Below are 17,262 nucleotides of genomic sequence, written 5' to 3'. Positions count from 1 at the left end.
ACCAGATAGTTATGTGGAGTGGCTCTAATCTACTGTAAATGTGAATATGTTGTAAAAGGGGTCTCAGGTGGATGTAATAGATCCCATGGTGCTATTTTGAAGATGAGGGGATTTCTCCCTGGTGTCCTAGGCCAATATTTGTCCCTCAACCAACATCACTAAAACAGATTATCTGATTGTTATCACATTGCTGTTTGTGGGAGCTTGTGTGCAAATTGGCTGCTGTGTTTCATACATTACAACAGTGACTACACTTCAAAAGTACTTCATTGACTAAAGTGTTTTGGGACTTCCTGAGGCCGTGAAAGGTGCTATATAAATACAAGTTTTTTTCCATGTTTTGTTACCTAAATACATTGTTTTCACTTTTTTAAAATATTTTATTTTAAGCTTAAAAACACTGCTACACATTTACCACTATCCCATTAAACACTGATCTTGGACTCTTGTGTAATATAAATGGAATCAGTGATGGTTGAAAAACAGTTCTGGAGGATGTTCTTTGCATCAACTGCGAGGCTGAACCCTGTGACCGAACCTGGCTGCATTATTGGAATAACCAAATGCTGTCAAAAGTAAAGCCTCATTAGCCACGCTTGAAGAGGCTTGGTGTCAAATTTTGTTTGATAATGCTTCTGTGAAGCACCTTGGGATGTTTTTACTACGTTAATGGTGCTGTATTAGTGCAAGTTATTAAGTATGGTAACAGTGGAGAAACTGTTGCATACAGTACCTGTTGGTACATGAGGGAGAGAGAGATACCCATGCCTAGCAACACTCAGCAGGTCAGGCAGCATCTGTGGAGAGAGAAAAACAGAGTTAACATTTCAGGTCGTTGACCTTTCATCAGAACTGGAAAGGTTTAGACATTTCTATCCTGTTCCAGTTCTGACGAAAGGTCATTGACCTGAAACGTTAACTCTGTTCCTCTCTCCACAGATGCTGCCTGACCTGCTGAGCATTTCCAGCGTTTTCTATTTTTATTTCAATTTTCCAGCATCTGCAGTATTTTGCTTTTGTATTGATGTAGTAAAAGGTGTTGGATTCTCTTTCCAGCCTTTTGTGTCATGGGACAGTTCATTAACTACTTCACAATTAAGTGATTTTTAAAAAAAAACTCTAATTGACCAAATCCTAAGACATTATGACTATCTGAAAATAGTAAAACCTTTTCTTAACTTTACACTGTGGAAGGGGGGGGGGGGGGGAACAACTTTTGATTCCTAAATCGTGCTGGTTATTGAGTGCTCCATTCCTATTATATAGGTATAATAAAATAGAAAATGCTGGAAACATGCAGCAGGTCAGGCAGCATCTGTGGAGAGAGAAACAGAATCAACGTTTCAGGTCGATGACTTAAAATATAGGTGTTCTGCTTTAGGCATCATATTCCCTGGCAAATTACATAGCATTATAGAAAATGGCAGATGTAGGGAAGTGTTTTCCTAGCTGTAAACTAATTAGATGTTCAATGGATCAGAAAGAAGCTTTGCTTCAAAATTTATGATGGCCTCTAAGTTCTTGTGAGCCCAAGCCCCACTCCATGACAGTTTAGGCTGGCCCTTCAGTGTAGTACTTACTGAAGGTAAGCATGCAGGTGCAGCAGGCAGTTAAGAAGGCAAATGGTATGTTGGCCTTCGTAGCGCGAGGGTTCAAGTACAGGAACAAGGATGTCTTGCTGCAGTTGTACAGGGCCTTGGTGAGACCACACCTTGAGTATTGTGTGCAGTTTTGGTCGCCTTATCTGAGGAAGGATGTTCTTGTCATGGAAGGAGTGCAGCGAAGATTCACCAGACTGATACCTGGGATGGCAGGAATGACGTATGAGGAGAGATTGAGTCGATTGGGCTTGTACTCGCTGGAGTTTAGAAGAATGAGAGGTGATCTCATTGAAACTTATAAAATTCTAACGGGACTAGACAGACTAGATGCAGGAAGGATGTTCCTGGTGGCGGGGAGTCCAGAACCACGGGTCACAGTCTAAGGATAAGGGGAAAGCCATTTAGGACAGAGCTGAGGAATTTCTTCACCCAGAGAGTGGTGAACCTGTGGAATTCTCTACCACAGAAGGCAGTAGAGGCCAATTCATTAAATATATTCAAGAAGGAGTTAGATATATTTCTTAAGGCTAAAGGGATATGGGGAGAAGGCAGGGACAGGGTACTGAATTTGGATGATCAGCCATGATCTCATTAAATGGTGGAGCAGGCTCGAGGGACCGAATGGCCTACTCCTGCTCCTATCTTCTATGTTTCTAGGAGTGCTGCATTGTTGATGTAAAAGTTCCTACTGCATTGTTTGAAGAGCAGGGAATTCTCCTGGTACCTTGGATCTATATTCAATTCTCAAGCAACATTGAGCAAAGCAGGTTAACTTGTCGCTTATCTTGCTTGCTGTCTGTGGGACCTTGCTGTGTGTAAACTGGCAGCTGTGCTTGGCTGCAAAACTGTAGTGACTAAAATCTTCAAAAAGTAATTAATTGGCTGTGAAGAGCTACGAAACCTGAGAATGTGAAAGGCACTATGTAAATGCAAGCTCTTTTTAGCTTCTTTAAAAATATTTGTGTGTGGAAGTGCTTGCATGCTTAATCTTTTTATAAATTGGAAGAAACATAAAACCAACATTGTTAATGCGAAAAACAAATGAAGTAAACTTTATAGTTAGGCGCAGTGTCGTATGCCAATAACAGTGGACAGGCAATACTGTTGGAGCTGAGAGTGATCTATTGAGTACCTGAATGGAGAGGTACGGTAGTACAGGGTTGTTCAGAATTGTTTTCATAAAAGCAGCTATGAGTCAACAGAATATCAGAACACTCATAGATAAGAATTGGATACTTAGTTGGGACTTTGATAGAGTAAAACATACTTTAAAGAATGAAAGGAAACAGGACAGAGTCCAGATATAATATTGAAGACTTTACTAAACGTTCCTCCTCTTCAGTATTTATCTTTGCTTTCTGTTTGTAGCTCTTGGTCCTGCAGGAAATTTTTAGGACTGTTTCAGACAAATTTTTGTTAAGCTCTTGGGCAAATGCCTGCCTCTTACTGATGAAATTTCTTCCAAGGCTGTTGTTTTTTTAAAAATCAAATCACTATACGATCTTAATTGCAAAATACTGCGGATGCTGGAAATCTGAAATAACAACAGAAAATGCTGGAAATACTCAGCAAGCCAGGCAGCATCCGTGGAGAGAGAAACCGAGTTAACGTTTCAGGTCTGGGACCCTTCATCAGAACTGGAAAAAGCTGGAGATGTAACAGATATTAAGCAGGTGCAGAGACAAGGGGGGGGGGTGTTAGGAGGGGAGGAAGGAATAGAAAGAACACCCTGTACTTTTGTAAGAGGCAGGAAAGATAATTGCTCAGTAAAATTCATAGAATCATAGAATGATATAGCAGAGAAGGAGGCCATTCGACCCATCCTGCCTGCCCCGGCTCTTTGGTAGCGCTGTCCAATTAGTCCCACTCCCCCGCTCTTTTTCCTTATTCCTGCAAATTTTCCCCCTTCAAGTATTTATCCAATTCCTTTTTGAAAGTTACCATTGAATCTGCTTCCACCGCCCTTTTAGGCAGCGCGTTCCAGATCACAACAACTCGCTGTGTAATAATAAAAAGAAATGTTTCCTCATGCCATCTCTGATTCTTTTGTAAGTGTGAAAGAGCAGCGTAGGCTTATTTGCTGCTTTAGGTTCATTTGGCGTCTGAGTTGAATTTCCTTGTTGCAACCCAGGCGAGTTTTTGGGAAATTGCAGTGTGGGCGATGGTGGTCATGAGCCTGTGGCAATTGCTAAGCTTCAGCCAGATTTAGCACCACTAGGCCAACTTCATGAGGTCTCTTCAGCATGATACTCGTGAAATATTTTGTGTGGATTTTTAACTTCTTGACTGCAGTATTTGGCCTGATTTGTGTTGGTGTAACTCGGATAAAGCTGAAGGAACCCTAGGGGTTTTAATGGGCTTGACTAAAATGTCCAACCCATGCAGGGAAGCCGTCAACAAAGCCAATGAGATGTTGAACTACAGAGCTAAAACAATGGCCCAGAAATTCGGGTCGGAGGCTTCCCGCGGGTGCAAGCCCCCGACCTGCACTTACCTTGCGCGCCGGCCGTTGTGCTGTGGGCCCCCGTGGAATTCCGATCCGGGGCCTGGTCCAGCTGCCGGCGCAGTGCTTGCGTATCCCAGGGGCGCAGTTAGTTCGAAGCGTCCCCTGGGATCACGTGGGCCATGGGCAGCCAATCGGAGCAGGGAAATGCCCATTCATAAGTCTTGACAGGAAGAGCTGTCAAGACTTATAAATACTACGGCCCCAAAATAGCATTAAACTTTCAAATAAATTTTTTTTTAATCACTTTTTTTAAATAAACTATAAATTACATTAAATAACTATTTTAAACAATTTAAATTTTTGGAAAAAATAATTTTATATTCTAACGGGGCTAAAAATAAACTTACCTTGCTTTAAAGTATTTATTAAAAATAATAAACCTGTGGAAAAAATGTTTTAATTTTAATTAATTGACCACTTACCTTGTAAAAAGCAGGCCTTATGCCTGCTTTTTAAATTTATAAATTCTAAAAACTTTACCCTCACGGAAAAACCTGTAAAAAAAAAAAACGTAAGTTCAAAGCGCACGCGCATACTCCCCCGCGCACGCGTTCGACCTCTGAACCCTTGCTTTCAGGGGAACGGAAGTGCCGGTTTCAGAACTGACGAAGGGTCATCGACCTGAAACGTTAACTCTGTTTTTCTCTCTCTACAGATGCTGCCTGACCTGCTGAGTATTTCCAGCATTTTCTGTTTTTATTTCAGATTTCCAGCATCCACTGTATTTTGCTTTTGTAATGTGATGTCTAGTTTGGCTCTCCATTCGACAGTCTCCTGAAATGCCGAGTGGAGAAATGAGGTGCCTCCCGCAACAGATCTCAGTGGGCAGGTTGATGTGATGTGTTCCATGGTATGGGACTCATAGCCACAGTCACACTCGGGTCGTCCCTCATCTTCCACTTGTGGAGCGGGTGGCAGCAATGGAGTTGATGCACATGTATGATGCTCTTAATATAATCACCTCAAAATCCTCCAACCACTAATGCTAACTACACTTAATGTTATAAAGCTCAATGTTCTCTCCAGACACAATCTGTTTTCAGTCCAAGTAAACCTAGTATGAAAATGTTGAACCTATTGCATTGCACTGTACTGGAACATAGTGATAACACAAAGTACATTCTATCCCCTTCTTTATGGTCTAAATGATATGATGGTCCTGCCTTATTGTTCTGTGTACAGTGCCAGATTTTTTCTTATGACCAGATTAACGGGTGTGTGTGAAGTTAAATACTGTTAAAATGAGATTTGATGTAATTGCTACAGTACTGATCTTTTATAATCCAGGATAGTGTGAAAGTTTAAAAACTGATCACTATAATCTTATTGTTGAGTCAGCCAGTACAGTTTGCACATTTGATCCTGTCACTTGGGTCCTGTTTTGCGAAACCATCCTGCCATCTTTGTTTTATTGCAATCATTGGAATGTATATTTACTTTGCAACTTGGCAATCAACATAATTAGTCTGTTCCGTGCAATCTTAGTTGGCTCCACCGCGTACTGCATCCTGGTCCAAGGTTGGGATATTGTGTGCTTGGTTAAGTTTTATCAGTGCATCATTATTCTTTTAAGTATCTTTTTTTTTTGCCAAGTCTCAATTTTTAAGCTGTTGTTCTGTCCCTTTTTTCTCAGTTTGGCGAAATCAGCTCTAGGGAAAAGTCAGGTTTTGGGGAGTATCCAAACTTTACATAGTACAGCGCAGAAGGTGGCCGTTCAGCCCCTTGACTGGTAGTTGCAGCTTCAAATTTTACTTTATAGTGCTTTTTTTCCTGTCAATGTAATTTTTTTTCCAAATCTGAATGACTGAAAAACTGTATTTAAAAATCCTTTTAAGATTATGTAGGTGTCCCATCTGTCTGAATGTTTGATTTAAATGAAATGATACTTGTACTGTGATAATAATCTTGCCACATTTTCTGAAATGTTGTTTGCACGTTACTCAACTCAGAAATGGAGGTGGGTAAATTTTTGGAAACTATTGGAGACATGTTGGCCCAGAAATTCGGGTCAGGGGGGCTTCCTTCCCGCGGGTGCAAGCCCCCGACCTGCACTTACCTAGCACGCCGGCCGTTGAGCTGTGGGCCCGCGTGGGATTCCGATCCTGGGCCTCCTCCAACTGCCGGCCCGCAGTGCTTGCGTATCCCAGGGGCGCAGTTAGTTCGAAGCGTCCCCTGGAATCACGTGGGCCATGGAGAGCCAATGGTAGCAGGGAATGCTTCATTCATAAGTTTGACAGGAAGAGCTGTCAAACCTATAAATACTATAAGCCACAAAACATAACTAAAACTTCAAATAATTTTTTTTTAAAACATCACATTTTTAAAATAAACTATAAATTACATAAAATAACTATTTTAAACAATTTAAATTTTTGAAAAAATTAATTACATTTTCTAACGGGGCTAAAAATAGACTTACCTTTAAAGTATTTAAAAATAATAAACCTGTGGAAAAAATGTTTTAATTTTAATTAATTCACCACTTACCTTGTTAAATGTAAGAAGTCACACAACACCAGGTTATAGTCCAACAGCTTTATTTGAAATCACAAGCTTTCGGAGCGCTGCTCCTTCGTCAGGTGAAGTGGAGAAATGCATAAAGACACAGCTTATATAGTCAGAGAATCATGTCAGATGTTTACAGGTAATGTTTCCAACTGCCCTTTATCACACCTCGGCAGAGAGATAATCACAGCAATCAAAGGTGTGAATGGTGTCCAAACAGGTCAGTCAGGAAAACATTACATCAAAGAACAATGAGGTGGGGTCACCAGGGGTCAAATGTTGCAGATGCTGGGGTCTGTATGAAAAACAAAAAAACAGACAAAAAACAAAAGACTACATGATAACATCAACAAGTTCCATCCCACCATCAAACTCACTATGCATCTGCAAAGAGTTGGAATAAACGGGTCTTTTTCCGAGTGGCAGGCAGTGACTAGTGGGGTACCGCAGGGATCGGTCCTTGGACCCCAGCTATTCACAATATATATTAATGATCTGGACGCGGGAACTAGATGTAATATCTCCCAAGTTTGCAGACGACACAAAGCTGGGTGGACGTGTGTGCTGTGAGGAGGATGCCGAGAAACTCCAGGATGATTTGGACAGGTTGGGTGATTGGGCAGAAGCATGGCAGATGCAATATAACGTGGATAAATGTGAGGTTATCCACTTTGGTGTCAAAAACAAGAAGGCAGATTATTATCTAAATGGCAATAGATTTGGAGAAGGGGAAGTGCAACGTGACCTGGGTGTCCTTGTGCACCAGTCACTGAAGGTAAGCATGCAGGTGCAGCAGGCGGTTAAGGCGGCAAATGGTATGTTGGCCTTCGTAGCGAGAGGGTTTGAGTACAGGAACAAGGATGTCTTGCTGCAGTTGTACAGGGCCTTGGTGAGACCACATCTTGAGTATTGTGTGCAGTTTTGGTCGCCTTATCTGAGGAAGGATGTTCTTGCCATGGAGGGAGTGCAGCGAAGATTCACCAGGCTGATACCTGGGATGGCAGGAATGACGTATGAGGCGAGATTGGGTCGATTGGGCTTGTACTCGCTGGAGTTTAGAAGAATGAGAGGGGATCTCATTGAAACTTATAAAATTCTAACAGGACTAGATAGACTAGATGCAGGAAGGATGTTCCTGATGGTCGGGGAGTCCAGAACCAGGGGTCACAGTCTAAGGATAAGGGGTAAGCCATTTAGGACAGAGATGAGAAGGAATTTCTTCACCCAGAGAGTGGTGAACCTGTGGAATTCTCTACCACAGAAGGCAGTAGAGGCCAATTCATTAAATATATTCAAGAAGGAGTTGGATATATTTGTTAAAGCTAAAGGGATCAAGGGATATGGGGAGAAAGCAGGGACAGGGTACGGAATTTGGATGATCAGCCATGATCTCATTGAATGGCGGAGCAGGCTCGAGGGGCCGAATGGCCTACTCCTGCCTTCTATGTTTCTATGCACTTGTAGTAGCCAGCTAAGAATGAGAGCTGGGAACAATTGGCGAATGTGGAAGGTCCACAAATGAGGAGGAAGCAGAAGGGAACTGTCTGCAATTACTCCTTTCATAGATCAGGTTGTAGATATTTGCTTCCTCTTAAACAAGAAACAAAGATCTTTTTTTTGTTCCTCTGCTATAAGTTTGTTTCTATGCTTTGGTAGTATCCAGGTTAAGTATCAGTAGTTTTTGTGCTATTGTACAAATCTTTATCCAGACTATCCTTAATATGATCAATATTGCATTAATTCGCAATAAACTTTCAGATTGCAATACAATGCTGAGTTGGTACTTGTTCCCCTAACATGATTTAAAACATGTATATCAGCAATGGTAATCTCTACCTAAATGTGCATTTTCCACAAACTGCATTTGTCTTATCACCTTTTTTTATATGCTTGTTTATCTTTTTATTTCTTACAGGCATTTGTGAAGGATGTGCATGATGAGGCTTTGACTGTTGCTTTTGAGAACAAGTAAGTCCTTGTCTTGCATAGTATTTCATTTGTAGCATGACTGCTTCTTGCTAGTTTCTGAAGGGAATGATCAAGTTTCGATTGAGAGTAGAAATGAAAGCTGCATGATTCCCTTATTTTTGTTCAGAGTACTTGTAAATGTAATTTTCTGGATAAAAGTGAATTTGGTTTGTTTCCCGGACATTTTTCTCTTCCGCTCTTCTTCTTTTTGCCCAAATATTAATTTCCACCTGAGCTTTCACAATGCTTATTAGCAGTATTTGAATCATAGCCAATCCCAATCCTATTCTTGTGTACAGTTCTGGTCTCCTTACCTAAGGAAGGATAAACTTGCCATAGAGGGAGTGCAACAAAGGTTCACCAGACTGATTCCTGGGATGGGGGGATTGTCCTATGAGGAGAGACTGAGTAGACTAGGCCTAGATTCCCGAGAGTTTAGAAGAATGAGATGTGATCTCATTGAAAAGTAAAATATTCTTCAGGGGCTTGACAGGGTAGATGCAGGGAGGATGTTTCCCCTGGCTGGGGAGTCTAGAACCAGGGGTCACAGTCTCAGAATAAGGGGTCGGCCATTTAGGACTGAGATGAGGAGAAATTTCTTCACTCAGAGGGTGGTGAATCTTTGGAATTCTCTACCCCAGAGGGCTGTGGAGGCTCAGTCGTTGAGTATATTCAAGACAGAGATCGATAGATTTTTGAATATTAAGGAAATCAAGGGATATGGGGATAGTGCAGGAACGTGGAGTTGAGGTAGAAGATCAGCCATGATCTGATTGAATGGCGGAGCAGGATCGAGGGGCCGAATGGCCTACTCCTGCTCCTATTTCTTACGTTCTTATCCGACGTCCACACACACTTGCGTTTCCAGTGGTGGTCACCAGATAGCAATAAAGAGCGGTGCCAGTTTTTCTCTGCCCTGATCTATGGCTGCTGAGGCCAGTTGCAACAATTCTAATACCACCCTGGTTCAAATCCGCTAACACGGGGATACAATATGGAATTGTCCCATGTCCCAGCTGGATAAACCTGTTGGGGTTCCTGGGTGAGCCTTGTGGAAAGGTTTTATGGGTGAACTTGCTTTCATATTGTGGTGATTATTCTTGTTTTATAAGAAGCATTGTAATTGGTTGCCTGTTTTCCTGCCTTGAGATATATGCTGTAAACTTATTGGTTAGTTGATTCCATGTGACCTGTGGTGGCCATCTTAAATTCAGTTTTCTACAGTTTGGTTGAGACTGGGTGCTCAACATGTACTTGCTGGTTTTTTAAGGTTAAAGCCTAGCTTTTGAAAGGCAATCTACTCTTTATTTCAATTTATTAACCTTTTGCTATAATGGAACGATATCTTCGACCGGAACGATTTAATGCTGACCCTAATTCTGCAGGAGTGGATGATCAATGGAAACATTGGTATCGTACATTTAAAAACTTTTTGGGTGTGTTGGATCAGCAATCTCTAAATAAGTTGGATATACTAATCAACTACATTGCTCTGGATGTGTATAAGTATATTTTGGACTGTGAAACTTATGAATTGGCTATTGCTACGTTGGAAAACATTTTTGTTAAACCCAAAAATGAGGTATTTGCACGTCACCTTTTATCTGCCCGTAGGCAGCAGGCGGGAGAATCCTTGGATGCTTATTTACAAGCACTCCGGCGCCTTGGTGCTAACTGTAATTATAAGGCCGTGTCTGCAGAAGAACATAGGGAAGAGTTGGTACGGGATGCATTTATTAATGGATTACTGTCCAGATCAATTCGTCAGCGGTTATTAGAAAATAAGATCTTGGATCTTAGTGCTTTTGAGGAAGCCTCTACATTGGATTTGGCTCAGAGAAGTTCGGATTCTTATGCTCTTTTTGATTGGCCTGCGACCGTGGTTTCGGCAGTTCCAGATGAAAGGGAGTTACGTGGATTTAATAGGAGTGGTTTATCAGATTCCGAAACAGTTTCTACTTCGGCAGCTGTTGCCTCTAGGATTCAGAAGTGTTATTTTTGCGGGAACGCCCGGCACCCCCGTCTGAAATGCCCTGCCCGGGAGGCTGTGTGTAGTAAATGCGGCAAGGGAGGTCATTACGCACGTGTTTGCAAATCGGTTGCCTCCTCTGCGACCATTCAGCCTTTAGATAGGGCGTTTATTGCATCAGTTTCTGCCGCCTTTTCCCATGGCCTAAACAAAGCTATAGTTATGGCCCAAGTTAATGGGTTAGAAGTGAAGGCCCTTATAGATACGGGCAGTACTGAGAGCTTTATAAGTCTTCAGTTTGTGAGGGAGAAGCGTTTGAAAATTTTGCCTGTTTCCTATCAGGTGTGTATGGCTCAGACGACTCTCACCTCACAAGTAGCTGGTTGTTGCCTTGTGAAATTAATTCTCCTAGGTAATACGTATACTGATATACGCCTATCCGTTCTGCCTAATCTCTGTGCGGACATTTTGATTGGTCATAATGTGCTTCAATTACATGAGTCCCTCAGTCTTTCTTTCGGAGGAACCAAGCCACCTTTGTCTATTTGTGGATTAACTTCTTTATTCATTTCTCCATTATCACTTTTTTCCAATTTGATGCCAGACTGTAAGCCAATTGCTACCAAGTCAAGAAGGTATAGCAGTCAGGATAAAGAATTTATTAATTCTGAAGTTCAACGTCTTTTATCGGAAGGAATCATTGAACCTAGTTTTTCGCCCTGGCGGGCACAGGTAGTTGTCACCACTAATGAGAGACATAAGAAGCGAATGGTTATAGACTACTCTCAAACTATTAACAGGTATACTCAATTAGATGCGTACCCCCTGCCTAAGATTGATGAGCTTATCAATAAAGTATCTCAATATAAGGTTTTTAGCACTATTGACCTAAAGAGTGCTTATCATCAGATTCCTATCGCTAAGAGGGACAAACCATATACGGCCTTTGAAGCTGGCGGAAAGCTGTACCAGTTTTGCCGAGTACCATTCGGTGTTACTAACGGTGTCGCCTGTTTTCAACGGGCAATGGATGCTTTTATAAGTGATAACTCTCTCTCTGACACCTTCTCATATTTAGATGACATCACGGTGTGTGGCAAATCAAGGGTGGAGCACGATTTTAATCTAGAAAGATTCCTTCAAGTTGCGGAAAAAGTTGGCTTAACTTTCAATAAAGAGAAGTGTATCTTTTCGACTACCGAGGTAAATTTACTGGGGTATATTATCTTGGGAAACAAGATTAAACCAGATCCAGAACGGCTGCGACCACTGATTGATTTACCTTGTCCTACTAATTCTAAGGCCTTGCAACGAGTTGTTGGACTGTTTTCTTATTATTCTAATTGGATTGCAAACTTCTCGCAGAAGATCCGGCCCCTTATTCGGGTTATGATATATCCTCTATCATGGGAGGCCAGGACGTGTTTTGATAATCTTGAAAAGGATATCCTTGGAGCAGTTGTGCATTCTATTGATGAGCAGGTTCCCTTTGTGATTGAGACGGATGCTTCCGATTTTGCAATTGGGGCTACCCTGAACCAAAATGGAAGACCTGTGGCCTTTTTCTCACGTACTTTGAGCAATAGTGAGCAGAGACATTCATCAATAGAGAAAGAGGCGTACGCAATAGTAGAAGCACTGCGTAAATGGAGACGTTATTTATCTGGGCGACATTTTACGTTAGTAACTGACCAAAAATCTGTGTCCTTCATGTTTGATGTCAAACATTTCGGAAAGATTAAGAATGATAAAATAATGAGGTGGAGGATCGAGTTGGCATGCTACCATTTTGATATAGTCTATCGTCCGGGGAAGGATAATGTCGCCGCTGATGCGCTGTCGAGGGCTTATTGTTCTGTGCTTCATGGAGATACGCTTATTAATCTTTATAATGCTTTGTGCCATCCTGGTGTTACGAGGATGATACACTTCGTACGCAGTAAGAATTTGCCCTTTTCAGTTGAAGACGTCAAGCGGATGACTTCGTCATGCTCTGTCTGCGCCCGATGTAAACCAAATTTCTTTAAGCCTCAACGAGCTCATCTTATAAAGGCTACTTCTCCCTTTGAACGCCTGAGCGTTGATTTTAAGGGGCCTCTTCCTTCAACGACTCAGAATCGATATATATTTACTGTTGTGGATGAGTTTTCAAGGTTCCCTTTTGCTTTTCCTTGTGCAGATGTATCAGCTGCTACAGTTATTAAATGTCTGACTCAACTTTTTGTCATCTTTGGGATGCCTGCGTATATCCATTCGGATCAAGGAAGTTCTTTTATGTCTTCCCAGTTGAAGGAATACCTCCAGAGTCGGGGAATTTCTACTAGCAGAAGTACCCCGTATAATCCCCAGGGTAATGGACAGTGCGAACGATACAATGGGGTGATCTGGAAGGCAGTTATGTTGGCTTTGACATCCCGGAACCTTAAGAATACACAGTGGGAAATGGTACTGCCTGATGCCCTGCATTCCATTAGATCATTGCTTTCAACGGCTACTAATGTGACCCCCCATGAAAGGCTCTTCAACTATCCGCGGAGATCCACTACGGGATATTCGGTACCTTCATGGCTTACTATGCAGGGACCTGTGCTGCTCCGACGCCATGTTAGACTGTCAAAGTATGATCCTTTAGTGGAGGAGGTGGAGCTATTGGAGGCAAATTCCCAATATGCTCATATTCGATTCCAAGATGGGAAAGAAAGTACGGTTTCAGTTAAAGACTTAGCTCCTTGTGGTGGCCAGCCCTCTCCTGAGGACATTAACAATAGCCATAATTCAGATAATGTTGATGTCGTCACAGATACTACGAACATTTCCAATCCTATTGCAGACACTTACAATTGTCTTAGTCTGCCCCCGATGGATGTTCATGACCCTCCCAGTCTACCTTCTAATGGGACTTCCAATCCGGAAACCGTTGATAATCGGGATATTGATAGCTTCCCTGCAGAAGATATTTCTGTGTCTCCTGGTGTGGGAGGGCAAGGAACTCCACCAAGGCTAAGAAGGTCGACACGAACAAGATATCCGGTCGACCGATTAAAAATGGACTTTTAAAATAATTAATAATTTAATAGTAAAATTTTTAAATTGTTGAAGGCATTATACATGTATTGCTCTAGTCATAAATAACTAATTGTAAACTGTAAAGGCTACCTAGGTTGAAGTATATTTTAAGAGGGGTGAATGTGGTGATTATTCTTGTTTTATAAGAAGCATTGTAATTGGTTGCCTGTTTTCCTGCCTTGAGATATATGCTGTAAACTTATTGGTTAGTTGATTCCATGTGACCTGCGGTGGCCATCTTAAATTCAGTTTTCTACAGTTTGGTTGAGACTGGGTGCTCAACATGTACTTGCTGGTTTTTTAAGGTTAATAAAGCCTAGCTTTTGAAAGGCAATCTACTCTTTATTTCACATATAAACTTGTGTTCCTTTACTTGCCAGTAGGTTCTCAGGGTGGTAGCATCTGACTGACTTCTAGCCATTTAAGAACTTCTGAGCTGGTTGTAGTGTTTCGAATTTGTGATGTTGGTAACTTGCTGCAAAGACAATTATTTTTAACCCTGGAAATTTTTCTCAAAAATTATTTTCCCAATGTAAGTCGCTGGCACACTGTTATCATTGTGAAATAATTGGCCCAGAAATTCGGGTCAGAGGCTTCCCGCGGGTGCAAGCCTCCGACCTGCACTTACCCAGCGCACCGGCCGTTGAGCTGTGGGCCCGCGTGGGATTCCGATCCTGGGCCTCCTCGAACTGCCAGCGCGCAGTGCTTGCGTATCCCAGGGGCGCAGTTAGTTCGAAGCGTCCCCTGGGATCATGTGGGCCATGGAGAGCCAATGGTAGCATGGACTCTCTCTTCATAGATTTGACAGGAAGACCTGTCAAATCCATGAATAGAGTTCAGCCCCAAAACATAACTAAAACTTCAAATAAAAAACATCACATTTTTAAAATATAAATTACATAAAATAACTATTTTAAACAATTTAAATTTTTGAAAAAATTTATTACAGTTTCTAACAGGGCTAAAAATAAACTTACCTTTCTTTAAAGTATTTAAAATAATAAACCTGTGGAAAAAATGTTTTAATTTTACTTAATTCACCACTTACCTTGTTAAAAGCAGGCCTTGCGTAGCTCCTGGAGACTTAACCTCCCGAAGAAACCGGCAAAAAAACCGGAAGTTCCAGGCGTACGCGCTGCCTCTCCGGCGCACGCGTTCGACCTGTGAACCCCTTCCTTTAAGGGAACGGAAGTTCCGGTTTCCCGCGCATGCACAGTGCATGCACGAAACCGGCACTTTCGTTGGGCCTATGCGTGAGTACCCAGCGCGTACTCGCCTGTGGGGACCCGAATTTCTGTGCCCATTGTATTTTCTCTTCTAGCACGTTGTTATTAGCGGAAGAATTTAGCCAACTGCTCCTTTTTAAAGTTACTAATGCTTAGTCCTCTGATCAGATGAGAAGGTAGGGTGACCAGCGGGTAGCACCCTTGCCTCTGAGTCAGAAGGTTGTGGATTCAAGTCCCACTCCAGAGACTTGAGCACAAGCATCTAGGCTGACACTCCAGTGCAGTGCTGAGGGAGTGCCGCACTGTCGGAGGTGCCATCTTTTGGATGAGACGTTAAACCGAGGCCCCGTCTGCTCTCTCAGGTGGACGTAAAAGATCCCATGGCACTATTTTGAAGAGGAGCAGGGGATTTCTCCTCAGTGTCCTGGCCAATATTTATCCTTTAACCACTATTGCTAAAACAGATTATCTGGTCATTATCACATTGGGGACCTGTTTGTGGGAGCTTGCTGTGCGCAAATTGGCTACTGCATTTCCTACATTACAACAGTGACTACACTTCAAAAAGTACTTAATTGGCTGAAAAACACTTTGGGACGTCCGGTGGTCGTGAAAGGCGCTATAAAAATACAAGCCTTTCTTTTCTAACAAGGAATGGCCTATATACAGTATGCGAGTTATGTCATGGTGGGCTAAATGGGGTGCATCATGAATGTTTTTATTTGGTCTTGAGATGTGGATTGGAAGGTAGCAAATAGGGCTTTAAATTAAATAAGGTGGGGGAGGGTCCTGGTGGAGAGAAATCTAGAATGCTAAAGAGAAAAGACAAGGAAGCAGTGCAGGAAAGTGAATAGAGTAAGGATAACCTCATTGTGTTAGGAAGGGACAGAGCGTACAAACAAAGGAGTGCACTAACAAATAGGGTCCGGGTAAGTAAAAATGGTAAGACAAATAGGGCCATAGTACAAAAAAATGTTAAGATGTCTAAAAATGTTAAAAAGACAAATTTAAAAGCACTGTATCTGAATGCACGAAGCATTCGTAATAAGGTAGATAAATTAACAGCGCAAATAGACGAAAACGACTACGATATAATTGCAATTACGGAGACGTGGCTGCAGGGTGACCAAGACTGGGAGCTGAATATCCAAGGATATTTGATATTTAGGAAGGACAGGCAAAAAGGAAAAGGAGGTGGGGTGGTGTTGTTAGTAAAGGATGAAATCAGAGCAATAGTGAGAAAGGATATTGGCTCAGAAAATAAAGATGTAGAATCAGTGGGTGGAGCTAAGAAGCACCAAGGGGCAGAAAACATTGGTGGGAGTTGTCTATAGGCCTCCAAACAGTAGTATTAATGTAGGGGATGGCATCAAACAGGAAATTAGAGATGCATGTAACAAGGGTACTGCAGTAATCATGGGTGACTTTAATTAATCTATATATAGACTGGCCAAACCAAATTAGCAATAATACTGTGGAGGATGAATGTTTTTTACGAGATGCTTTTTAAGACCAGTACATTGAGGAGCCAACTAGGGAACAGGCTATCCTAGATTGGGTATTGTGCAATGAGAAGGGGTTAATTAATAATCTTGTTGTGCGGGGTCCTTTAGGGAAGAGTGACCATAACATGATAAAATTCTTCATTAAGATGGAAAATGAAGTAGTCCAATCCGAAACTAGGGTCCTAAATCTAAACAAAGGAAACTACAAAGGTATGAGGAGAGAGTTGGCTATGATAGATCGGGGAGCTTCATTAAAAGGCATGATGGTGGATAGGCAATGGCTAACATTTAAGGAACAAATGCATGAATTGCTACAGTTATACATTCCTTTCTGGCGCAAAAACACAAAAGGAAAAGCAGCCCAACCATGACTAATAAAAGAAATTAAGGATAGTATTAGACCCAAAGAGGAGTCATATAAAGTTGCCAGAAAAAGTAGCAAGCCTGAGGATTGGGAGCAGTTTAGAATTCAGCAAAAAAGGACCGAGAGATTGATAAAGAGGGGAAAAATAGAGTATGAGAGTAAACTTGCAAGGAACATAAAAGTGGACTGTAAAAGCTTCTACAAGTATGTAAAAAGAAAAAGATTAGTGAAGACAAATGTAGGTCCCTTACAGTCAGAAACAGGAGAATTTATAATGGGGAACAAGGAAATGGCAGAGCAATTAAACAAATACTTTGGTTCTGTCTTCATGGTAGAGGACTCAAATAACTCAAATAAGGAACCAAGGGTCTAGTGAGAAGGAGGAATTAAAGGAAATTAGTATTAGTAAAAAAAAAGTGCTGGAGAAATTAATGGGACTGAAAGCTGATAAATCCCCAGGGCCTGATAATCTGCATCCCAGAGTACTAAAAGAGGTAGCCATGGAAATAATGGATGCATTGGTTGTCATCTTCCAAAATTCTATAGATTATG

The 17,262-nt window shown here is 41.7% G+C and overlaps 1 protein-coding gene across 8 annotated transcripts in view; it reads left to right on the top strand.

The window, feature by feature from the left end:
- The window catches only part of fmr1 (fragile X messenger ribonucleoprotein 1), an 80,639-nt gene that overhangs the window by 2,558 nt on the left and 60,819 nt on the right, over nucleotides 1–17,262 (top strand). For all 8 annotated transcript variants that reach the window (XM_086002021.1, XM_086002011.1, XM_086002002.1 and 5 more), the window contains exon 2: nucleotides 8,528–8,580. In XM_086002021.1, the coding sequence (XP_085858147.1) occupies nucleotides 8,528–8,580 (53 nt within the window). The remainder of the gene's footprint in view (nucleotides 1–8,527; nucleotides 8,581–17,262) is intronic.

Source organism: Somniosus microcephalus, chromosome 1 (genome assembly GCF_052327205.1).
Source record: "Somniosus microcephalus isolate GS21.2 chromosome 1, FLI_Smic_1.0, whole genome shotgun sequence".
Classification (NCBI taxonomy): Eukaryota; Metazoa; Chordata; class Chondrichthyes; order Squaliformes; family Somniosidae; genus Somniosus; species Somniosus microcephalus.
This window is presented reverse-complemented; position numbering and strand designations above follow the sequence as displayed.